At 43.8% G+C, this 25402-nt stretch overlaps 1 protein-coding gene across 1 annotated transcript; it reads left to right on the top strand.

Annotated features, from left to right (window-relative positions):
- The first annotated feature begins 802 nt into the window (after window positions 1–802).
- ESYT1 (extended synaptotagmin 1) lies at window positions 803–25098 on the top strand. The gene is made up of 31 exons (XM_051963689.1): window positions 803–1233; window positions 3214–3255; window positions 3426–3560; window positions 3675–3748; window positions 4436–4508; window positions 4686–4775; window positions 5072–5127; window positions 12574–12697; window positions 12790–12966; window positions 13154–13236; window positions 13432–13480; window positions 13632–13718; window positions 13811–13903; window positions 14248–14319; window positions 15919–16005; window positions 17375–17524; window positions 17662–17817; window positions 18163–18339; window positions 18501–18583; window positions 18702–18750; window positions 21315–21404; window positions 21520–21615; window positions 21767–21838; window positions 21929–22015; window positions 22194–22334; window positions 22518–22660; window positions 22761–22859; window positions 22948–23079; window positions 23174–23279; window positions 23380–23429; window positions 24267–25098. Exons 1-31 carry the CDS (start codon window positions 862–864, stop codon window positions 24304–24306), a joined length of 3285 nt encoding a protein of 1094 aa, XP_051819649.1. The 5' UTR covers window positions 803–861; the 3' UTR covers window positions 24307–25098.
- The last annotated feature ends 304 nt before the right edge of the window (window positions 25099–25402 follow it).

Below are 25402 nucleotides of genomic sequence, written 5' to 3'. Positions count from 1 at the left end.
GTTTTTCCTGAGCCTTCTGCAGTCCTTCATTATTTCTCCTTGGCCTTGTAGCTCTCCAGATTTGGAATTAGAGATAATCTAATTCACCCCCTAATCTGACAGCGGAAGTCACAGACGTTGCTAGACTAAAAAAAGTGTCAGGAGTTAAAGCGGGGGGGAGGGGGGAGAGGGGAGGGAGGAAGGACTTTAAATTCAGAGCTCTCTTTCCAGTGCCTCAAACTGACATTCCCTTGGGGTTGATAGAAAACGAAGATGGTGGCAAAACCTTTCATTCCAATCGTGATCTCTGAAAGACCGCTGGAAGCAATGAGTTTTGGCATTCTTGTCTTGAGGAGAGGGGAAGGTCAGTATCCCCCAGTCTATCCCTCCCAACCCATCCATATTTGGGGGTGATGGCTCTTAAACATCTACAAAACTTTGATTTAGCCAAGCCAGCTCTCTAAACAGAGCAATTGTGGAGAGGGGAAGCTCGTCATGGCGTCACACATCAACCCCACCCAGCCCATGTGGGGACACCTCCTACTCTGGCCTCCCCTCTTTAAATTGTGCGCCACGCCTCCTCCTCTCCTTCAGACCAATCATACTCTTCTTTCCCCGTATCTCCGGGAGCGAACCCGCCCTAGTGTTGCATAGCCCAATCAGAGAAGGCCCTGCCCCAATAAATTCCCCGCCTCCTCGCAAGGGGGCGTGGCCGAGACACCTGGCCCATCCCTAGTCTTGGGGCGTGGGCCAATGGGAGCTGTCCATAGGGGGTGTGGTCTAAAGTAGCCGCCCCGCCCCCGGGGTTCTGGGTTTGCTTGGGGGATCGGGGCAGCCAGGCGGGGCAGCACGGAGCTGGGCTCCAGTGCGGGCGTTGGCACCATGGAGCGGCCCGTTGGAAAGGGTCCCGGCCCCGAGGCCGACCCCGCTGACCAACTCCCTGAGGCTCTGGCCAAGCAGGATCCCAGCCTCGCGGAGCCGCAGCCGCCTCAGCAACCAGGGGCAGCAGGCGAGGCGCTGGCCGTGCTGAGCTCCTTCGGGCGGAGGCTGCTAGTGCTAGTGCCCGTGTATCTGGCTGGGGCCCTGGGACTCAGCGTGGGTTTTGTGCTCTTCGGCCTAGCCCTCTACCTGGGCTGGCGTCGGGTCCGCGGCGAGAAGGAGCGAAGCCTGCGGGCGGCGCGGCAGCTGCTGGACAACGAGGAAAGACTCACGGCGCAGACCCTCTACCTGAGCCATCGCGAGCTGCCAGCTTGGGTGAGATAGCCCTCCACCCCCTCCCTCCTGCAGCCCGGGACCACCCCCGGCCGGACTTCTGGAGATTCCCCCACCTTAGTTCAGTCCTCCATCCTCGAGCATCGCCATCCCCAGGACAGTTCCCCAGACTTCTCTCCAACCTACAGCTCTACCTTCCTTAACTCTTGCGGGATCCGCCACCGCTCCTACCAAGATTCTTTTCTCCTGCTCCCATCCCCTTCTACTGGATACTACCAAGGTCCCTTAGTCCTGAAATTGTTAACTTCTCATTTTCGCTCTCCGGAGCCACCCCTACAGCAACCCCACAGATCTGGGCACCTCATATCAGGCATCCCCAGACCACAGACCCCCTCCTACCCCCACTACTGCTACGGATGCCACCTCATCTTCCCTCTCCGTGGCATCTTCTTCCCCTCCCCCATGGGCATCTTCGTCACCTTCCCCTCTGGCTCTGCTCCGAGGGATTTCCCTGTCCTTCCTTACTTCCTCCTCCTTCTCCCTCACTGGGACGTTTTTACCCACTTTATTGTATGGCTTCCCCCTGCCCCCCAACTTTGAGCACGGACTTCGACCTGTTATGTCCCCCTCCCTTGTTCCTCCTTGGACATCTCTAACCCACTAGAAGGATCGTCTTCTGTGTCTCACTATTTAAGCATCAGGCCCCCAGCTTAGACTGCGGTAGTGGTTGTGGTTGGCTGCAGGAGTTGGGGGGGGGGGAAGGAAGAGGAGAGAGAGAGAGAAAGAGAGAGGGGAGAGGGGGGTGAGGGAGGGAGGAAGAAAGAAAGAGAGGAGGGGAGAGAGAGGGGAGGGAGATGTGGGCAGATGCTGCAGTGTCTGCTGTCCACACCCTTCCCCCATCTTCTTCAGCCCCACCCAGTTCTTCAGACCCCAGAGCAGGAAAGGTCTAGAGGTATAGGTGGGGTGGGGACCCAGAAATATTCCCTTTTTCTGCAGTGTAGGGACAGACCGGATGTAGCAGCGCGGGCCAGGAGGAGCATTAGCGGGAAACAGAACCTGAGCCCAGTAACCAAGATGGGCCCCTCCCTTTCACACCTCCAGCAGAGTTGCCTTATCCCGAAGGGAATCAAAGCTAGCCCTTAGCGCACACGGCCTGAAAGAGTGGCTGTGCACTGAGGCCGGCAGTTTGAGCTCCTGGAGTTCTGCCCTGGAGCCCTATTCTGGTGTGGGACGGTGTAGCCCAGATCCTTCTCCCCACCCCCTCCTTCCAGCCCTCTCTACCAGTTCCTTGGCCCTGCCACTCCCACATCACGATCCTGGAAGCTTCTCCCTCACCCCCCTGGAAAAGGGTGCCTTGGGCCAATTCCCTTATTCCGTTTAGTTTAACCCTTTAGCCTCCCCAAGTGCTGTAGGAGTGGGGAAATGTAATTTCTAGGTATCCTTCTCTTTCTTGTCAAGTGTTATTATAAGCCTCCAAGTCCAGAGGAGAGGATTCCTCCTCCTAAAGAATGTACCAAAGCTAGGCCCAGCAGCTGTGACTGCCACCTCCTACGCAAAGGAGCCATTAGAAAACAAAGGGGCTCCTGTGCTGCCTGAGCCTTGACTTAGTAACACTAGAATAAATCACCACTGCCCCCCACCCTCTGCACCCGAGAGATGTCTCCCAGGAGGCTTTACTGGAAGTGAAAGTACATGTCCCTCCCCTACCCAACAACAGAACCGTACATGTCAGTGGGCATCCTGACACACACACGCAGAGGAACTTCCTGCCTGTGCTGATAGCACACTCAGGCACAGCACAGATGGAGGACAGCTTTTCTAAGCTGGGGGGTCCGGCACTCAGAGGGAGGGAAATTGCATCTTTATGTCAGTGTGTTTGGTTTTCTTTGTAACTTTATGTAATCATACATTTAAAAACATTGACAAGAGTTCCATTAAGACTACCAGAGAAGTCCATGACGCAGAAAAAGGCTGAGCATCCCTGGGCTAAATGATCCAAACGTATGTTCTTCCTTCCTCCAGGTCAGCTTCCCTGATGTGGAGAAAGTTGAATGGTTGAATAAGGTGAGTTGGCAGCTGGGTGGGCAGTGACGGCCAACCAGGAAGGCTCCCAGTTCTAAGCGAGTCTTGTTCCCAGAGTTTTAAGTGGGGAAGTGAGTTCATAGAATGGGGCTGACTACATGAGGAAGAGAAAAGGTGAATCCTCCCCATGACTCTTCTTCTGTCATCCCAAGATTGTGGCCCAGGCTTGGCCCTTCCTGGGCCAGTACATGGAGAAGCTCTTGGCAGAAACAGTTGCTCCAGCTGTTCGGGCATCTAATACTCATCTGCAGACTTTCACATTTACTCGTGTGGAACTAGGTGAAAAGGTGAGGTGAATGGCACAGGTTATGAGGATAGGGAGGGTTCAGTTTGGGGGTCATTGTGCAGGAACACTCCCTTAACCCCAAATGTGTATTGCTTTCCATCTATTCCCTTCTCAGCCTTTACGTATCCTGGGAGTCAAGGTTCATACTGGTCAGAACAAACAGCAGATCCTGCTAGATCTAAATGTCAGGTACTTTCCCTGCCATCACTCTACTCCATTTTATCTATTCCTGGTGTCTCTCTTCTTTTCCTAATCTCTCCCATTCCCTTTTCAACTTAAATTCCTTTTCAAATTTTTTATTACTTATTTTTATATTTTTATTTTATTTAGTAAGTTTATTTTTAATACATATTGCTTTATAAATCATGTTGAGAGAGAAAAATCAGAGCAGAGTAAAAGGAAAAAAAAAAACCATGGGAGAGATAAAAAGACAGAAAAAAAGAAATGATCATAGCATGTGTTGATTTACATTCAGTCTCTTTAGATCTTTTACTAGATGGCATTTTTTGTCCAAAATCTATTAGGATTGCCTTGGATTGTTAAACTATTGAGAAGAAACAAGCTTTTCATAGTTGATCATTGTACATTCTTGCTGTTATTGTGTACAATGTATTCCTGGTTCTGCTAGTTTCACTCAGCATCAGTTCATGTAAATTTTTCTAGGCCTTTGTATAATCAGCTAGTTCATCATTTTTTAAAGAACAATATTCCATTACCTTCATATACTGTTCAACTATTCCACAACTGATGGACATCCACTCCTTTTCCACTGCTTTACTACCACAAAAAGAATTGCTACAAATATTTTTGCACTTAAACTCCTAAAATTATTTGTTTTCTTCTTTCTCTACCTTTTCTCCCATTCCTACTCCCCAGCTATGTTGGAGATGTACAGATTGATGTGGAAGTGAAGAAATACTTCTGCAAAGCTGGAGTCAAAGGTATGCAGGTGAGTTATAGGGTATTATCCTCTATATTTAGATAGCTTAGCTTTAAGTTGTGAGAGGCTATAAGAAAGTAGAGGGTTAGAGTTGCAGAAGTTCTAGTTAAGTATATTGGGTAGAGGTAGGGGGTTTGGCTAGGCAAACATGGTTAAGAAGACTCTGACTTTCTCTTTTTGCTCCAGCTACATGGCATCCTAAGAGTGATTCTTGAACCACTTATGGGAGACCTTCCTATCGTTGGAGCTGTTTCCATGTTCTTCATCCGTCGTCCAGTAAGGAGAAATTATTGAGGGGAAAGAGTAGGGGTGGACAGTGAGAGGAGAAGACCCAGGAGAAAGATAATGCCCCATAGCTATGGAGAGGTGATCAGCCCTCAGACTTTCTTTCTCCTATAGTACCCATGGTAAAACAAGTTGAAGAAGATCCCAGGGGAAATAAGATCTAAGAGAACGAGGATGACATGCCAGCTATGGGGAGAGGGGCTTGGGCTGGGAGAAGGAAAGAGTTGAACAATCAACTCAAAAGTTCCATCTAAAATATGATATTTGCCTTACTATTTTTATTTCAGACCTTGGACATCAACTGGACAGGGATGACCAATCTGCTAGACATCCCAGGCCTTAGGTAGGAATTAACAAGCATTGTGAAGTGCTTAGTACTGCACTATGAAGTTATAAGATGTAAAGAAAAGTACCTGCCCTCAAATAGTTTACAGTGTACTTAGTGGACACAAGATAGCCTAGGCTTTGTTGATATGATTCTAAAATTGTGGAAGTCACTGAAAATCTGGATAAGTGTAGATTCCATTCTGTAAACATAGAATCCCTCTCTTCTTTTAAGACTCAGTTTGATGTTTAACATGTATGAGACTGCCTGCCATATTGGGGAAGGGGTGGAGGAAAAGAGGGGAAAAGTTGGAGCAGAATTTTTTGCAAGGGTCAATGCTGAAAAATTACCCATGCATATGTTTTGTGAATAAAAAGCTATAATAATTTTTAAAAAGACTCAGTTTGAACATCATCATCTACTGGGCTCCATTTCCTTATTTTAAAATGAGAACATTTGGACTAGATGCCTCTAAGGTACCTTCCAGTTCTAAATGAATCACCTTGTGATTGTGAATAGTCCTTGAATGTCAGATTAAAGTTTGAACATTAACCTCTTGTTAGGCAGCCATGTAGAAATCTAAACAAAGGAGTGAGATGTGATGAAAGAGCTTCAGGAAGACTAATCTGAACAGATTGGAAAAAGTAAACCCTTTAACTTATTGCAAGAGTCTAGCTGCGAGACATTCCTGTTCCCACAAATGTCAGGGACTATGGAGATGGATGTTGTATGTTTTTGTCAGAAGATATTTTGTTGATCTCTTCTTAGAAATGTGTGTATGAGAGGATCTTGTTTTGAGAGATAATTGTGATGCCAAAAAAGGCATTAATAAAATATTACAATAATAGTCTAAGTCAGGATTGATAAGGGTTTAGAGTGCCGGAGGAGTGGATGTAGGGAAGAAACAATGAAGGTCACCCTGATGGAATATGAGGTTTAAAATCATTTGTTCCCTTTACTTTCATCATAGAAGTCCTGTGAAGTAGCTAAAGTGGCCTTCTTCCCCTTTTACTTGTGAAGAAAGCGGGGCTTATAAAGATGAAGTGATTTGCCCATAGGCATACCCTAAGCTTGTACTCAGGTTTCCTGATTCCATGCCCAGTCATCTCCCCCAATCATTATGGCATCATAAAAGAACTGTGATGATTACAATATCTTTTTGTTTGTCTTTTTAAAAAAATTTCCCCCACTGATAAATTTGATTAATTTTCATCTACAACAGAAATACTTATTTTCCATTATTAATATTTTGAAAACTATCTTAATGTAATTGTTTTCCCTTGTAATCCTGTGGATTTCATTTTATGCATTTGAAAACATGATTCTGAGAAGGGACCCAGAAGACATTCCTAGACTACCAAAGAGATCCATGACATAAGAAGATTGAGAACCCACTGGATCTATGCATATAAGCATTGTGTTTGTGGGTGTATATGTATAGATGCACACAATATATACATATACATAGATAGATAGTTATATATTCATTTATGTCGGAGTCCAGCTCCAGTGAATACCGAGAGTGTCAATGAATACCTAAGACCAGACGGAAGATATGCTTTGAAATCTCCGTTTATTGTGGAGTGCCAGAGTTTATATTCTCTTTAAGCTCGTGTTTACATTAACACCAGCTACCTCCAGGTGCCATTTACATTCCAGGGTTAATACATAAACTATACTTTGACATTTCAGTATCCACTTTAACTATCAATATCAACCTTTCAAAACAGAATTGTAACTAGCATAGTTGTAATGCTTATCAATACCCACAGAATTGTGAATAGTTGTGATGTTTATCAATACCAAAGTATTTATCAAAACAATTGTAAATAGCAGTAGTTATCATACCAATGTATCTACCGAGACAGTCATAAATAACTTAATTGTGATGTCTTGTTCCTGTCACGTGCGTTCTCCATCAAGATTATCCTAAATTTGTTTCCAGTATGTTTTTTATGCATTGTTAGTGAGATGGTGAGCCAGTGCCTGGAACTAAGCCCTTACAGAGAGCAGGTCCCAAGCAATACCTGGAGTGGACTCCTCCCACTTATGGACCCACTCAGTACTGGCTCTCTACACATTTATATCCAGGTAGATATAGATAAATATAAAGAAAGATTATGTATGGATATAAACATTAAAATGGACTGCCTTTGATTCTTATCCATATGAGAAAAATCCTTAACAAGTTGTGTCCCAGTTCCAATCAGTGACCAAGTCTTGTCCATTCTATCTCCAGAAGAGGCAGTCTCTTTCTTTCCTCTCTGGTAGCCACTGCCCTAGGGTAGGTCTTCATTCCGTCTCACCCCAACTCTTTGTCTTTGTGGTAGTAAATAACATTCTCAGGGGTCTGCCTGGTTCCACTATTTTTTTTTTCTGGTTTTACTTTCATTAACTTTAAAGCACCTTTGCACAGTTGCCAAAATCATCTTTCTAAGGCAAGGTGTGACTATATCTCTCATGGATAAAAATGTTGCCTTTAGGATAGATAAAATGCAGACTTCTTGGCCTGACATTGAAAACTTCTGCAGTTGAGCTTCTGTCAACTTTCCAGTCTTCACCACATGCTGTTCCCCCTCACAAATTCTGCATTCCAGCCAAATTGATCCACCTGCTGTTCTTGGAATCTAGCTTTCTCAGCCTTCGCCTCAGTGACTTTGCACAGGAAGGTCCCCATGCCGGCATTCCCTCCATCCTCACTCCCTCTACCTCTTATAGAATCTCATGAGCTACCTCCTATAGGAAACCTTCCTGTTCCCCCTAGGTGCTGAAGGTTATATCCTCTTCAATTGATCATGTGGCTCAGCGGGTGCTTTCCATTTGTTGCTCCAAATAGAATGCCAACTTCCTGCAGGCAGGCACTATTTTTCATTTCCATCTAATGTAGTACCTAGAGTAGGATTCTGCACATAATAAGGGCTTAATTGGCGCTTCTTGGATTAGATTTGGGAGGTTTGGTTAATTTTATTTTTTTGTTTCCATTTTAGAGTAAATAAAACCAAAGTAGGGAAGGGACACTCTGAAAAAAAAAAAATTAATGGAAACAACCTGAAGAAGTGGTTGAAGGGAATCATGAAACATGGCACATTCTAGCTAGCCTAGGAGTCAGACTCAGATTCAAGCCCCACTTTCCCCACATGCTGGCTCTATGCCACAGGCAATTCCCTAAGACTATAAATTGCTGAGAAAAGGCTGATTGTTTTTGCTGAAGGAAATTCCTTGCCAGAATCTCCCTTCATAAAATTACTGGCTCAGTCCAAAAAAGAAAAAAATACACAATGGTTTCAGATGATTATGCAGAGTGAGCTTTTTTTCCTGTTACTGACCAGTGTATCAATCAATAAGACTAGAGCATCTATTTAACAAGGCATGGGGACATTCATTCATTCAACTAACTGCTCTATGCTCATCACTGTGTTAAGCATTAGATATTTAAAAAATGGAGCTTGGTTTTATTGGGAAGAAAGCAGGGATACACTAACAACTGGAAAGATTGGAAAAGATGTCTTTTTTTTTTAAATTTTTTATTTAATAATTACATTATATTGACACTCGTTTCTGTTCCGATTTTTTTCCCCCTCCCTCCCTCCACCCCCTCCCCTAGATGGCAAGCAGTCCTTTATATGTTGGATATGTTGCAGTATATCCTAGATACAATATATGTTTGCAGAACCGAACAGTTCTCTTGTTGCGTAGGGAGAATTGGATTCAGAAGGTATAAATAATCCGGGAAGAAAAACAAAAATGCAGATAGTTTACATTCGTTTCCCAGTGTTCTTTCTTTGGGTGTAGCTGCTTTTGTCCGTCATTTATCAATTGAAACTCAGGTCTCTTTGTCAAAGAAATCCACTTCCATCAAAATATGTCCTCATACAATATCGTTGTCGAAGTGTATAATGATCTCCTGGTTCTGCTCATTTCACTTAGCATCAGTTCATGTAAGTCTTGCCAGTCCTCTCTGTATTCATCCTGCTGGTCATTTCTTACAGAACAATAATATTCCATAACATTCATATACCACAATTTACCCAGCCATTCTCCAATTGATGGGCATCCATTCATTTTCCAGTTTCTAGCCACTACAAACAGGGCTGCTACAAACATTTTGGCACATACAGGTCCCTTTCCCTTCTTTAGTATTTCTTTGGGATATAAACCCAATAGAAACACTGTTTGATCAAAGGGTATGCACAGTTTGATAACTTTTTGGGCATAATTCCAGATTGCTCTCCAGAATGGTTGGATTCGTTCACAACTCCACCAACAATGCATTAGTGTCCCAGTTTTCCCGCATCCCCTCCAACATTCATCATTATTTTTTCCTGTCATCTTAGCCAATCTGACAGGTGTGTAGTGGTATCTCAGAGTTGTCTTAATTTGCATTTCTCTGATCAATAATGATTTGGAACACTCTTTCATATGAGTGGTAATAGTTTCAATCTCATCCTCTGAAAATTGTCTGTTCATATCCTTTGACCATTTATCAATTGGAGAATGGCTTGATTTCTTATAAATTTGAGTCAGTTCTCTATATATTTTGGAAATGAGGCCTTTATCAGAACCTTTAACTGTGAAAATGTTTTCCCAGTTTGTTGCTTCCCTTCTAATCTTGTTTGCATTAGTTTTATTTGTACAAAGGCTTTTTAATTTGATGTAATCGAAATTTTCTATTCTGTGATCAGTAATGGTCTCTAGTTCATCTTTGGTCACAAATTTCTTTCTCCTCCACAAGTCTGAGAGATAAACTATTCTATGTTCCTCTAATTTATTTATAGTCTCGTTCTTTATGCCTAGGTCATAGACCCATTTTGATCTTATCTTGGTATATGGTGTTAAGTGTGGGTCCATGCCTAATTTCTGCCATACTAATTTCCAATTATCCCAGCAGTTTTTATCAAATAATGAATTCTGGAAAAGATGTCTTAAAGGAAGTGACATTTGAGTGGAGCCTAGAAGAGAGGCAGAAGTTCCAAAGGGTAGAAGTGAGGTCATTAAATTGTCATATATGGGGCATAGCAAGAAAGCCAGTTTGGCTAGGAATACCTATTGGATATAAGAGGATGTTCTGTGTAATCAGCCTGGGAAGCTAGATTGACATCGGGTTATGGTTACTATGTGACAGACGGAGGAGTTTGTATTTTACTGGAAAGACAATAGGGAACCATTGAGTTTATTGACATTGTCCCACCTCTGCTGGAAGCATCCATTTGGCAGCTATATGAAGGATGGCTTGGAAGGGATTCAAGAAGACCAATCGGGAGTTTATTGCCACAAATCAGGAGGGAGGAGACAAAGACCTGAATGGGAATAGTGCTGTGAGTGAAAGGAGGATGGATTCAAGATTGGGTTATCTTCTATCAAGGTTCAGGGCAGGGCCCTGGAAGATGGGGTTGAGGAATTGGGAAGGACCCAGGATGATTCTAGGTTGGGATCATTGACTATTATATTTACCGTGAATTTTGTTGCTATTTGAGAAACCTTAAAGCCAAGAAGACCTGAATTCATATCCTTCTGATTCACACCACTTAGTGGTGAATTTATCTCTTGCAATCTCTAGGTAGTTCTCTAAAAGTGTAAGTTGCAGAGAAAGCTTTGACCGTAATAGAAGTTCCCTTACCTATACCAGTGAAATCACAGGTCTGATCCCTGTCCCACTCCATAGCCTTAATTTGGCTCAAATTTCTAGGCTGGGGATCTGAAAAGATGAAGGATGATTTCATATGTGGACAAAAATGGAGAAGAAAGTAGATCATTTTGGTGGGGGAGATGTTAGGGGAGAACATTTAACTTAATTTTAGACACATTGAGTTTGAAGTAACATTCAAGTGAAAATATCTGTCATGCCTAAAACTTAGAATGCATTTCCTGACTCTTGAAATCCTTCAAAATTTATCTACATGAGATCTACCTGAGATCTTTCTAGATCTCTACTCACTTCTTGCCCCCTCTCCATTGTCTTCTCTAAGAATTAACTTTCATATGAACTTAATATATTATTTTTTTCCCTGTATATAAAATAACTGAGGTGAGAGGGACGAAAGAAAGGGAAGCAAGGTGAGATTTTTTTTTTTAATTGTTAGGGAAAATGTATATCTTCATTATCTTGCATTGATTAAAGATTGAGAAATTTTTAGGACCAGAGATGGAATTAGGATCATTGGCATAGACCAGGAATTCTTAACCCTTTTTGGACACAATCAGGTAAAAACTAGGCACCCCTTTTTAGAATAATAGTTTTTTTTGGGGGGGCAGATTTTTTTTTTATTATAGCTTTTTGTTGACAGAACATATGCATGGGTAATTTTTGCAATATTGTCCCTTGAACTCACTTCTGTTCCAACTTTTCCCTTCCCTCCCTCCACCCCCTCCCCAGATGGCAAGCAGTCTCATGCATGTTAAACATGTTAAAGTATATCTTTACATACAATATATGTATGTAGATCTGTACAGTTCTCTTATTGCACAAGGCAAATTGGATTCAGAAGGTAAAAATAACCTGGGAAGAAAAACAAAAATGCAAGTAGTCCACATTCATTTCCCAGTGTTCCTTCTCTGGGTGTAGCTGGTTCTCTTCATTATTGAACAAATGGAGCTGATTTGGTTCATCTCATTATTGAAGAGAGCCACATCCATCAGAATATATCCTCATATAGTATTGTTGTTGAAGTGTATAATGATCTCCTGGTTCTGCTCATTTCATTCAGCATCAGTTCATGTAAGTCTCTCCAAGTTTCTCTGTATTCATCCATATATTCTGTAACATTCATATATCACAATTTATCCAACCATTTTCCAGTTGACGAGCATCTATTCATTTTCCAGTTTTTTCCAGTTTCTAGCCACTACAAAAAGGGCTGCTACAAACATTTTGGCACATACAGGTCCTTTTCTCTTCTTTAGTATCTCTTTGGGATATAGACTCAGTAGTAATACTGCTGGATCAAAGGGTATGCACAGTTTGATAACTTGTTCACAACTCCACCAACAAGGCATAAGTGTCCCAGTTTTCCCTCATCCCCTCCAACACAGAATAATAGTTTTAATGCATAAAATAAGATATGTTGGATTGCAAAGGAAATCAATTATATTGGAATACAATTATCAATATTAAAAAGAAAAATGAATTTACAGACCTGAGGTTAAAAACCTCTGTCTAGAGTGGTTGGATTGCTTCAAGGGAAAGAAAGGAGAAGGTTTGAGAAAGAACCTTAGGGAAAAAAAAAAAACTTGTAATTAGGGAGCTAGAAGAGAAAATCAAGGAATCTTGTCAGGGAAGGAGACATTAGAGAGAAAATTGAGGAGAAGCAGGGGTGCATAGGGTTATTGAGGAAGACAGGGATGGGCCAAAAGCTTCCTTCCTTCCCCAAGTGAAGGGCTGTTCTTTGAGAAGGAAGGGGCACGAGGGAATCCAAAAAAGACCAAGACAAGTACTGTGACCATCTTTTTTTCCTGTCTCTTTCTCAGCTCTCTCTCTGACACAATGATTATGGATTCCATTGCTGCTTTTCTTGTACTGCCCAACCGTCTATTGGTACCTCTTGTGCCAGACTTGCAAGATGTTGCCCAACTTAGATCTCCACTGCCTCGGGTATGTTCCTTCCCCTCCTCACCTAAATTCACTGTTCCAGATTTACTGTGAGCCCTGAGATACTTCATTGTAGACCCTTCCCTCCCTTTCAGGGAATTGTGAGGATTCACTTGCTCGCTGCCCGGGCACTGAGCTCCAAGGACACCTATGTGCCAGGTTTGATTAAAGGCAAATCAGACCCATATGCCATAGTGCGTGTGGGGACCCAAGTATTCTGCAGCCGTGTCATTAATGAAGACCTAAATCCTCAGTGGGGAGAGACCTACGAGGTAGGAAGCTTGGGGAAGTAGATCCTGGGGTCAAGGGATGAGGAAAACCTGGGAAGATGGTGTGGTGGGCATAGGAGAGAATCTCAGGATCAAAGGGTACCTCACAGTTTAGTTAGGGTATAAATTGAGAATTCTGGCCACTCAGAAAACACCCATTGAAAATCAAGTTTCCCTCTCCCCTCCTCAGGTGATGGTACATGAGGTCCCAGGACAAGAAGTAGAAGTGGAAGTATTTGACAAAGATCCTGACAAAGATGACTTTCTAGGCAGGTAAGACTATAGTGGAGTCCCAGGTGGATGCTTGAAATGGATGTCTTTGACTCAATGGCATTTATTGCTCCCCTTTCTGCCTTGTTCTCATGTCCCACCTATCAGATCCCCCTAGGGACAAAAGAAAAAGGGACTTGGAGGGCTGGGGTTTGCTGACTCTCAAATAATAATAGCAGTTCCCTCTCCCTCCTTCAGACTGAAGCTGGACTTGGGGAAGGTGCTAGAAGCTCAAGTGTTGGACAATGTGAGTGAGGAGGGCCTGGTGGGAAGGGTTGGGGTTGTGCATCTTATCCAGTGAGCATCAGAATATAGACAAATGGTTGGTTAATTTGAAGGAGGAATCTGACTGCATCCCACCTTAGCACCTTCCATGTCTTTCTCCTCTGACTCCCTAGTGGTTCCCCTTACAAGGAGGCCAGGGCCAAGTCCACCTTCGGCTAGAGTGGTTGTCATTGTTACCAGATGCTGACAAGCTGGAGCAGGTAATAGAGGGAGGTAGGGAATAGGTACCTGCAAGGGAAGGAACCTGTAACCAAGAAAGTTGAAATCATTTGTTCTCAATATCTCTTCCCAGGTACTGCAGTGGAATAGAGGTATTTCTTCCCGACCAGAACCTCCCTCAGCTGCCATCTTGGTTGTCTACTTGGACAGAGCCCAAGATCTACCCGTGAGTTTGGGGATTGGTTGGGATGGGCAGGAGACATGGGGTTAAAAGGGAAGTTGTGTGTGACAGGGGAGAGATGGGGCAAAGAATCTAGCGCTCTGACTTCTTCTGTTCCCAAAAGATGGGCCAAGGGAAGGAGTACAGATTAGATAAGAGTCCTTTGCCCTTTCCCTACTTAGTTCAAACCTGCTTGTTCTAGAAGCTGTTCTTCTAGTGTAGGAGGCTGAAGGAGGGGAGCTAGGACATATATAGCAGGAATTTTCTGTACCCCACTCCCAGCCCCTCTCTTTCCTCCTGGTTAATAAAGAAAAGGCAGCATTCCCATATTTACTTTTCTTCCTCCCCAGTTGAAGAAAGGAAGCAAGGAACCCAATCCAATGGTGCAGCTCTCTGTTCAAGATGTGACTCGAGAAAGCAAGGTGAGGGCCAAGAGATGTCACTGTGAGGAGGAGGTGTCTCATGATCAGGAAAAAGTTCCATCTCAAACATGTTTATTGTTTAAAAGTTTATTGATTTTTTTTCCTAAGAAGGGGAAATAGATCAAACTGTGATTCTACTTTGTTTAGTCAATTTTATAATCAGTAGCCTTTGCTGCAATTAGGCCAGTCCTCTTTTTTTAATTATAGCTTTTTACTTACAAGATATATGCATGGGTAATTTTTCAGAATTGACAATTGCAAAACCTTTTGTTCCAATTTTTTCCCTCCTTCTTCCCACTACCCCTCCAACCATGGCAGGTAGACCAATACATGTTAAATATATTAAAGTATATGTTAGATATAATATAAGTATACATGTCTATACAGTTATTTTGCTACACAAGAAGAACTGGATTTTGAAATACTGTACAATTAACCTGTGAAGGAAATAAAAAATACGGGTGGACAAAAAGAGGGATTAGGAATTCTATGTAGTGGTTCACACTCATTTCCCAGAGTTCTTTTGTTGGGTATAGCTAGTTCTATTCATTATTGAACAAATGAAGCTGATTTGGTTCATCTCATTGTTGAAGAGGGCCACATCCATCAGAATTGATCTTCATAGAGTATTGTTGTTGAAGTATAAAATGATTTTCTGGTCCTGCTCATTTCACTCAGTATCAGTTCTTGTAAGTCTCTCCAAGCCTTTCTGAAATCCTCCTGTTGGTCATTCCTTACAGAACAATAATATTCCATAATATTCATATACCACAATTTATTCAGCCATCCTCCAACTGATGGGCATCCACTCAGTTTCCAGTTTCTGGTCACTACAAAGAGGGCTGCCACAAACATTCTTGCACATACAGGTCCCTTTCCCTCCTTTAAGATCTGTTTGGGATATAATCCCAGTAGTAACATTGCTGGATCAAAGGGTATGCACAGTTTGATAACTTTTTGAGCATGGTTCCAAATTGCTCTCCAGAATGGCTGGATGTGTTCACAATTCCTCCAAGAATGTATCAGTGTCCCAGTTTTCCCACATCCCTTCCAACATTGGTCATTATCTTTTCCTGTCATCTTAGCCAATCTGACAGGTGTGTAGTGGTATCTCAGAGTTGTCTTAATTTGCATTTCTCTGATTAATAATGACTTGGAGCTTCTTTTCATATGGCTAGAAATAGTTTCAATTTCTTCATCTGAGAATTGTCTGTTCCTATCCTTTGACCATTTATCAATTGGAGAATGGTTTTGATTTCTTATAAATTAAAGTTAATTCTGTAAATGTTTTGGAAATGAAGTCCAGTCCCGTTTAAGAATTTTTTTTTAGAAGAGGAAGAGAAATATTGAGCAAAACTGACCATTGATAAAAATCTGACATTATATGCAATTTCCATTTCTGTGGATTGTTGGCTCCTCCCCCAATTTCTGCAGGGAGGTTGGGGTGCAGAAGGGTAGCAGCATCCTCTCCAAACTTCTCTTTGGGGACACGATTGTGCTTTGTCATTTCAAATTCTCTTGAAACTGCTTCCTGATGTATGTATGATTACCTTTGGGTGAAGGCTAATGTAAATTCTTCTTCTTTCCCCCCTCTCTCAGGCTGCCTATAACACCAACTCCCCGGTGTGGGAAGAAGCATTCCGGTTCTTCCTACAGGACCCAAAAAGCCAGGAGTTGGATGTGCAGGTGAGATTGTAGCCCACCTTCATGGAAGAAGAGTTACTGTGGGCTCATTCTGGGATCTGTGGAAAATGCAAAGAAATGAGGCCCAAGCTCTCTGGAGCCTGACAATTAGAAAGATAAGCTATGTCTACAAATAACTCTGCTGAAAAATAGCAAGTGTACTATTCACACTTACTCCCTCAGTCTCCATATGACGTTTTTATTCATAGCAGGGCCTTTCTTGGACTTGCTCATTGGCTTTTGACTCATTTAAATTTCCTTGTGTGGATTTTTCTTCTTATTTGTTTTTCCTTGGTTTTTTGTTTGTTTTGTTTTTATTTTTGAAGATTGTGAAGAAACTCCCTTAGATAAATTGGTATTTGAGTGTCAATTACACTTCTCAACAACAAATTAGATGCCCCGGGGAAACAAAGAAAACTGAAGAGCAGGTGCCTTAATCTCAGGAAGCTTAGCTTTAGGGAGGTGAAATAATTTAAGAACAATGAAGTGTTAAATGGTAGGGGATAGACTTTTTTATTATTATTATTATAACTTTTTATTGATAGAACACATGCCTGGGTAATTTTTTACAACATTATCCCTTGCACTCACTTCTGTTCTGACTTTTTCCTTCCCTTCCTCTACCCCTCCCCTAGATGGCAAGCAGTCCTATACATGTTAAATATGTTACTGTATATCCTAAATACTGTATATGTGTGCAGAACCCAACAGTTCTCTTGTTGCACAGGAAGAATTGGATTCAGATGGTTAAAAATAACCTGGGAAGAAAAACAAAAATGCAAACAGTTCACACTCATTTCCCAGTGTTCCTTCTCTGGGTGTAGCTGATTCTCTCCTTCATTGATCAATTAGAACTGAATTAGATCTTCTTTTTGTCGAAGATAGGGGATAGACTTTTAAAAGCTTCAGGAAGTCAGAACTAGAAGGGAGAGAATGATCTATGATCTGGTGAGGCTTCCTGGAAGAGAGGGAGCTTGAGCTGGGCTTTGAAGTAATGATAGTATTTGGATAGGGAGAAAGAAGATCCCCTGTAGAAGGCAATGTGAGCAAGGTAGTGTTATCAACCTCAGATAGAAAGGCTTCTCAGAAAACTACAAATTAGCATTATCTGTGTTGTATTGTATTTTTATTTGTCAAATATTTTCCAATTATATCTTATATGTTATTATTATTATTTATTACATTACAATATATTATTGTGTTATGTTTTGATCTGGTTGGGACTGTACTTAGAAGGCCAGCAATCAGACCACTTAGAAAATAGAGAGAAATAAAGTGGATTAAATCAAGTGGAACCAGAGTGTGATCTGCTCACTTCATCTCCCTCATTTTTCCTTCTTCCACTGGCTCCCACATTGGTGTTTCCTCACAGGTGAAGGATGACTCCAGGGCCTTGACTCTAGGAGCACTGACCCTACCCCTGTCCCATCTGCTTACTGCTCCTGACCTCACCTTGGATCAGTGGTTCCAGCTTGCTAGTTCTGGCCCCACCTCCCGACTCTATATGAAACTGGTTCTGAGGGTATGGAAATTTTTCCTGTGGGAAGATTGGGGGGAAATGATTTGCCACTTAATAAAGGTTTGTCTGATGGATGGGAGCTATGGAAGGGGCTTTCCTAGACAAGAGTAACCTGTCCCATCCTGCATCACTCTCTGCAGATTCTGTACTTAGACACTTCAGACTTGCATTTCCCTACTACGCCGAGCTCTCCTGGTCTTCTGGATACAGCCAGTGAAAGCATCCAGATGGGCAGCAGTGTTGACATCCCACCCCGACCAAGTCATTGTACTCCAGACGGTCACTTTGGGACAGAGGTAAGTGGGGATCCTGATAAGGGACAAAATGAGGATCATAGATTTTGAATCAGAAGAGACCTTAGAGTTCATGGAATTCAATCCTTGCATTTTACAGATGAGAATCTGGGTTAAGTGACTGTTAAAATTTATATGCCATGGTGTGAGGGAGGCACTTAGGGTTAAGTGCCTTCCCCAGGGTCAATGAGTGTCTGAATTGGGTTTAAACTCAGTCCTGATGCCAGGGCTAGGACTCTATCCACTGTGCCACTTAACTACCCCAGCTATTTAGTCTTAAGGTGGGATTTCTAATGGCCCAGAGCCTTTCCAGGACTAGCTATGGGGTGTCTCTGTTTGTCCCTACAGAATGTGCTCCGAATTCACGTGTTGGAAGCCCAGGATTTGATTGCTAAAGACCGATTCCTGGGAGGGCTGGTGAAAGGCAAGTCAGATCCCTATGTCAAGCTTCGGCTGGCTGGGAAGAGCTTCCGGAGCCGAGTAGTACGTGAAGAACTCAACCCACGCTGGAATGAAGTCTTCGAGGTCAGGATTCCAGCAGCTCAAATCCTAGAACTGCTCTGATGGATTCTTATCCTCCCAGCCCCCAACACCAGAGAAATATTCAGAAGTAGGAGTGAGAGTATTTTTGTTCAGTCCTTTGTGAAGGACTGTCAATAGAACCCCTTCCCATTCTTTCCCAATAGGTGATTGTCACAGCGATTCCAGGGCAAGAGTTGGAGGTGGATGTCTTTGACAAGGACCTGGACAAGGATGACTTTCTGGGCCGGTGAGGGGGTGGCTGGAGAGCTGGGACTGGTTGGGGGGAGATCAAACTATCCTGGCTCTCAAGTTAGAAAAGACCTGGAGCTCTGTTCTACCTTTCTCTTTCTCCTGTTTCTCTTCAGATGTAAAGTCAGTCTCACCAGGGTCCTTGGCAGTGGCTTCATTGATGAGGTGAGCTCAAGAATCAATAGACAATTATAAAGCTCCTTCTACAATGGAGGCACTATGCTAAGTGCTAGTGTTACAAAAAGAGGCAAAAGACAGTCCCTGTCCTCCAGGAATTCACAATGTAATGGAGGAGAAAACATGCAAATAAATATATGCAAAGAGTAAATAGGAAATAATTAGCAGAGGGGAGGCACTTCAATTAAGAGAGATTAGGAAAGACTTCTTGTAGTAGGTGGAATTTTGATTGGGACTTAAAGGAGGCCAGAGAAATTAGTATAGATGGAACGTGGAGAAGAGAGTGTTTCAGACGTAGGGAAGAAGCTAAAAGTCTTGTTCTTGGAACAGCCAGGAGGCCAGTATCACTGGAATGAAAAGTACATGTCAGGAGGTAGTGTGGAAGAAGACTGGAAAGGGAGGCAGATAGGTGGTGCGGTGGATAGAATACAGGCCCCAGAGTCAGCAGGAACTGAATTTCAAATCTCACCTATGTTACCCAGGGCAAGCCACATAACCTCCTTCCCCACATATTCCCTTCCTCCACCACTAAAAGAAGAAGACTAGAAAGGTAGAAGACAGGTTATGGAGTTTTGAATACTAGAAAGTTTCATATTTGATCTTAGGGCCAATTAGAGTCGTTGGAGTTTATTGAGTATCAGACCTGAACTTTAGTAAAATCACTTTGGTGGTTGAATAGAGGAGATTGGAATAGGGAGAGATCTGATGCAAGTCAGTGCACCAGTCAACCATTGCAATAGTGGGAGGTGATTAGGGTGCATTAAAATGGTGGCAGTGTCAGAAGAAATGAGGGGATAGTTGAGAGATTTGAGAGATGCTGCAAAGGTGAAATCAACAGGTAAGATAATGGGGGCTAGGATATGGGAATGCTGAGAGATAGTGAGGACTGCAGGATGACTCCCTAAGTTGTGAACTTGAGGAATGGAAGGTTGCTGTTGCCAAGCCAGTAATAGAGAAGTAGTTTAGGGAAAAGGACATTAAGTTCCATTTTCGACATACTGAGTTTAAGCTGTCTACTGGATGTCCAGTTCAAAATGTCTTAAAGGCAATTGGAGAATGAGACTGGAGATCAGCAGAGATTGGGACATATCAATTGGCCAATGTAGGCAAGAGATAGGAGAGTTAGGAATCAAATAGAAATTTAATTTCAAAGTGAGGAAAATACTTGCAAGCAGAAATCCTTCCTGAGAAGGAAGACTTAACATGCTAGGGCAGGGGTAGATCTTATAAGTCTGAAAATCACAATAAGACAAAAGTACAACACAATTATTCTTAAGTCTTAAGTAAAACAGTTTTCCACAGTTGACATTTCTTGAGAAAATACAGGAGCTCTTGGGTCCCATGGGAACAATCCTTAAGTTATTAGAATCATTGTCATTGAACCTTGTGATTGTTTCAAGTCTTCAGATTCATTGATCCTTATGATTTGAACAATCATAAGTGGGGTACAGAACACAGCATGGCAAGAATAAGAGTGCAGTCCCTGATTCAGTTCACTTAGCAGTTGTAAGTACCAGTGTCAGGAGACAGTATTGATCACTTTCTACTGCAGCATTTTGGCTGCCTCTAGGTTCCCAGGTTCCTGGAAACTAGGGATCAAAGCAATACAAGAATTATATGATTCTACCAAAGGATGAGATAATTTAAAGGGTGAATACAAAGCATTGTTATTTCGTGCTCAGGGCACAGTCTACTTGCTTGGCCTTAGCACTGGAAAAACAGTGCTTGATAGACAGGATGGTAATTTTGAGAATCATCATAAAGATGTTAATTGAATGCATGAGATCACCAAGTGAAATATAGGGGACCATGACCAAACCCTGTGGGACACCTGGATAAAGAGCTGGCAAAGGAGATGGAGAAGGAATGATCAGATAGGAGAACAAGGAAAAAGTCATGTCCCAAAAACCTAGAAAGGGAATATCAAGTTGGAGAAAAGGCCATTTGATTTGACAACTAGAAGGTCATTAGGAACTTTGGAAATAACCATTTCAGAAGAATAACAAAGTCAAAAGCTGAATTGAAACAAGTCAAGAGAAGAATGAGAAGAGAGAGATAAAGGAGACACCTATTGTAAATGTGGAGATGGCCTTTTCAAGGGTTTAGCTTCAAAGGGCAGAAGAGGGATAGAAGAATTAGTGGGAGTGGAAAGATCAAGTAAATATTTCTGATTCCTGTTGGTGCAAAGTAAAGCTTTGGTGGGGTGGGGTTCAGCGCAGAAGAAGAAAAATTTGGAACATAAGCTTTAGCAAGGGTGAATGTTGAAAACTATCTTTGCATATATTTTGACAATAAAAAGCTATTAAAATTTTGGGGGGCAGTGAGGTGACGTAGTGGCTAGAGCACAGCCCTGAAGTCAGGAGAACCTGAGTTCAAATCTGCTCTCAGACACTTAATATGTTCTAGCTGTGGGACCCTGGACAAGTCACTTAACCCCAATTGCCTCAACAAAAAAAAAAAAAAAAAAAAAATTTAAAAGAATCAAACATGTTTAACCTAAAAAAAAAAAAGTAGAGCTCTCTTAGAGCCCAAACCCCTGCCTCGTTTCCCAGTGGCTACCCCTGGAGGATGTTCCATCAGGCCGCCTGCACCTGCGCCTGGAGCGTCTGACACCCCGGCCCACTGCCACGGAGCTGGAAGAGGTAAACAAAAACCCCAGGTAGTAGACCTGAGACGGGCAGGGTGAAGGCTTGACCCAAGGAAGACTGCCTGGGTCCCGTTCTTCAGGGCTTCTCAACCACTTTCTCTTCTTCCCAGGTGCTACAGGTCAATAGTCTTATCCAAACCCAGAAGAGTGCAGAGCTGGCCGCTGCCCTTCTTTCCGTGTACCTGGAGCGGGCAGAAGACCTGCCGGTGAGAGATGCTCCTCCCTCCCTCTCTGGCCCCAGCCTTTGGCTCTAAAGCCACAAGGTGTTGGGGGGACTGGGCCCTGACGGCCTTTGCTGAGGTGGGGCAGGCCTGGGAATGTCTGTCCTTCTGCCTAATGTCGTATTTCCCCTGGCAGCTCCGCAAGGGCACCAAGCCCCCAAGTCCATATGCCAGCCTCACTGTAGGGGATACCTCTTATAAGACCAAGGTAAGGGGCTAGGTGAAGGGTAAAAATGGTAAGGGTAAAGGGAATATGAGTCTTTCTCCCCACAAATGAAGATCCCATTGTCTCCTCCAGACTTGTCCTCAAACCTCAGCCCCGATATGGGATGAGAGTTTCTCCTTCCTCATAAGAAAGCCGAACATTGAGAGCCTGGAACTTCAGGTACTGCCCTCTTTCGTTCCCTGACTCCCTCTTTCCTCTCCAAGGGGGCAGGGGCAAGAAGCCCCTCACCGTCACCACCTCCACTTTGTATCAGCCTTCCAACCCAGAATGCCAGAAGAGACTCACCCATCACACCTCCTACATCCAGCCCCATCACCTTTGCTCCTTGGCTCTCTAGGTACGGGGAGAAGGGACTAGTGGTTTGGGCTCAGTTTCCTTGCAACTCTCCGACCTCCTTGTCGCTGACCAGTTGTGCCTGGACCGGTGGTTTCCACTCAGCAATGGGCAGGGGCAGGTGCTACTCAGAGCACAGCTGGGGGTAAGTACTTGGGTGATTTTTTTTTAAGAGGGTGGGTGGGGATAAGGAGGGGGCCAGGAAGAAGGAAAGGGGAACTGGAAAATAAAGAGCGATGAGGATAGCCCAGCTGGGAAGGAGTGTCAGGGCCTGCTCGAGCCGCTAAGCTCTCCAGCCTAGTTAACGACTCTTTGCTCCCCACCCCAGATTCTTGTGTCCCAGCATTCAGGGGTGGAAGCTCACAGCCATAGTCCTTCTCCCCTGAGTGAGGAGGCAGAGCCATGGGGGATCCTGCCCCTTGTCACCTCCTCAGCCCCTGAACTCCGACAGCGTCTGCCCCACAGTGAGAGGTATGGGGTGAAAAATCCAGATGGGGAGAGATGGGGGGAAATGTGGTAAGGCATATATAACTTCCCATGGCTCTCCTTCTCTCTCTCCATCTCAACACAGTCCATCTGAAATCCCTGCTGGGCCTCTAGGCCAAGTGAAGTTGACTGTTTGGTATTACAGTGAGGAACGCAAGCTGGTTAGCATTGTCCACAGCTGTCGGTGAGCCCCTACCCCCTTCCAATCTCCACTTCTGTGCTCTGGGAGTCCCTCGCACTCAGGTCTCTTACTTTTACCTTCTTTCTTGTAGGGGCTTACGACAAAGTAGCCGGGATCCCCCTGATCCCTATGTGTCGCTGCTGTTGCTACCGGACAAAAACCGGGGCTCCAAGAGAAAGACCTCCCAAAAGAAGAGAACTCTGAATCCTGAATTCAGTGAGAGGTTAGAATGCCGTCTCCCTATTAGCCTGGGATGGTGGAGAGACCCTGCTTCCTTTACTTATCCCTGCCTCTACTTTTATCTCCCCCCACCTCAGGTTTGAGTGGGAATTGCCCCTCGATGAAGCACTCCGACGAAAGCTCGATGTCTCTGTGAAGTCCAATATTTCCTTTATGTCAAGGGATCGTGAATTGTTGGGGAAGGTGAGAGGGCTGGTTTGGACAAGGAGAGGGAGAAGCATATAGGCAATGCCTTCCAGGTCCCTAAGGCGGGGAGAGTAATAAAGCATCCTCTCCCCTACAGGTGCAGCTCAACCTGTCAGAGATGGATCTGTCCCAGGGTGCTGCTCAGTGGTGAGTCTGGGTGTGGATGATTATAGCCAGCAACTGAGCTCACTCCCAGAAATGAGAGAGAGAGCTTGAAAGAAAAAGGTGACTTCTTGGGTGGGAGTTTTAGAAGGTGAGAAATCTTGGTTGAATGAAGTCTAGAGAACCTTGTAGCTCAACTAGAAAATACATTCCACAAGGACAACATCTCCCTCAGGTGCTACCTCCCAAGTATAGGGACTGTGCTTTGGGAAAAGTGCCAAAGTCAGAAGATCTGGATTCAAGTCTCTGATTGTCACAGCTTTGCTAGTTCTGTGACCTAAAGAAACCCACTCTCTCTGAGCTCTTCTTCTAATCTACAAAAGGGGGACCCTTCTAACACTCGAGTTCTAAGGTTTTCACACACTATTGTACTGTCTACTTGTTGAGTTCTTGAATAGTGTAATCACAAATTAAGAAAAACAAAGAGAGGCAGCTAGGTGGCACAGTGAATAGAGCATTGGAGTCAGGAAGACCTGAGTTCAAACCCAGGCATTTATTAGCCGTGTGACTCTGAGCCAAGTCACGTAACTGCAATTGCCTTAATAAAAATTATATCAAAGCACAATAGATAAAAATAATCACCATTTAAGCTGTCCTTGGAATACAGTTTAGAGGAGGGGTTTATGCTCCTTCCAGAGAGTAGAAGAATTTGAGATCTCTTAACATCTAGCAAACAATAGGAGTTTAATAAGTGCTTGATTTGATCTTTATTAATAAGTGATTGAGCAATTGTTGTGAGAAAAACTAAATCCAAAGTTAGTGGATAGTTACAACTGATTTCATTGGGAACATAGAAAATCATCCTTTTCCTTGCTCTTTCAGGTATGACCTCAAGGAGGACAAGGACAGGAACAGCTCTTAGGAGCCAGGAGCTATCAAACCCAAGACTCTCCCCTTGACTCCTGCCTGACTCACTGCATCACCGCCTCAATGTGAAAAGCCTAAAGCCGGGGGGCTGAGGCTGAGCCCCCAGACCCTTCCCCATCTTCCCCCATTAGGCCCAGGCTGAGGGCCATTGCCTGACCAAAGAGAAGGACCACACTTTTCTCTCCCTCCTGCACGGCCTGCCCTCTTTTTGGGCTCTTGGGGCAGGTACTTGAGCTGGCTGCTCCCTGCCCCATCCCCCCCACCCTGCACTATTGTACCTCTCCCCTGGGACCTCTATACCTGTGCCTGGCCATTGGCAACACAAGCCAAGGCATTAGCTTATGCCAAATTCTGCTTTTTTAAAAAGACCTCTTGGTTTTTATTTAGCTTGTTTGTCGCTCCCTTCCCCGTACCGGGCAGGGGATGGAGAGGCAGCAGGCTGCAAATCCTGATCGGCTGCCCCCAGGACTGTTGCATGTGGGGGCCCTGGTCCTCTTCACTCTCCCACCATCTAGCCTTTTGGGGTGCTGGGGCCGATCCCTTTGTGGCAGCTGAGGAGTCTGTCCGAGGCCCGAGCAGCAAGTTCACTGCTTTCAATCTTGAGGCCTCCAGCAGGTGAGGTACCAGCTGAGGGCCTCCCCAGCCCTGCTGTCCACACTCTGGTTTTTTGTTTTTGTTAAAGTGCCTGAGCTATTGACTCAACAACCGGATCTGCTTCTGGTCTTTTTTTGTTTGCATCGACTCTGCCTGTCTACTGTATCTTATATTAAATGCCAATAATATTGTCTGTGGCATGGACCTTTTCCTTGAGCACTAGGTGGGCACCTGAGACCCCAGTAATGCACGGAGAGGGAAATGAAACTAGAAAGTCCAATCGGGTTGAAACAGTTTCCAAAATTTAGTGAATAGCACTCATCTGTTCTCTCCATTCCTAGTTTAAAACTTTTTTTTCCCCCTTTTTAAAATGTATGGTAAGTTCTGGATCAAGCCACTTTCTAAGCACCTCATCTTAGCAGCACCCAGCTGGAAGGATCATAGATTTAAAACTTTCAGGAAACTAAGATATTAGTCTGGTCCAACATTCTCATTTC

The sequence above is a fragment of the Antechinus flavipes genome, chromosome 5, assembly GCF_016432865.1.
Source record: "Antechinus flavipes isolate AdamAnt ecotype Samford, QLD, Australia chromosome 5, AdamAnt_v2, whole genome shotgun sequence".
NCBI lineage: Eukaryota > Metazoa > Chordata > Mammalia > Dasyuromorphia > Dasyuridae > Antechinus > Antechinus flavipes.
The sequence above is the reverse complement of the archived record's forward strand: the minus strand, read 5'-3'. Positions and strand labels throughout refer to the sequence as shown.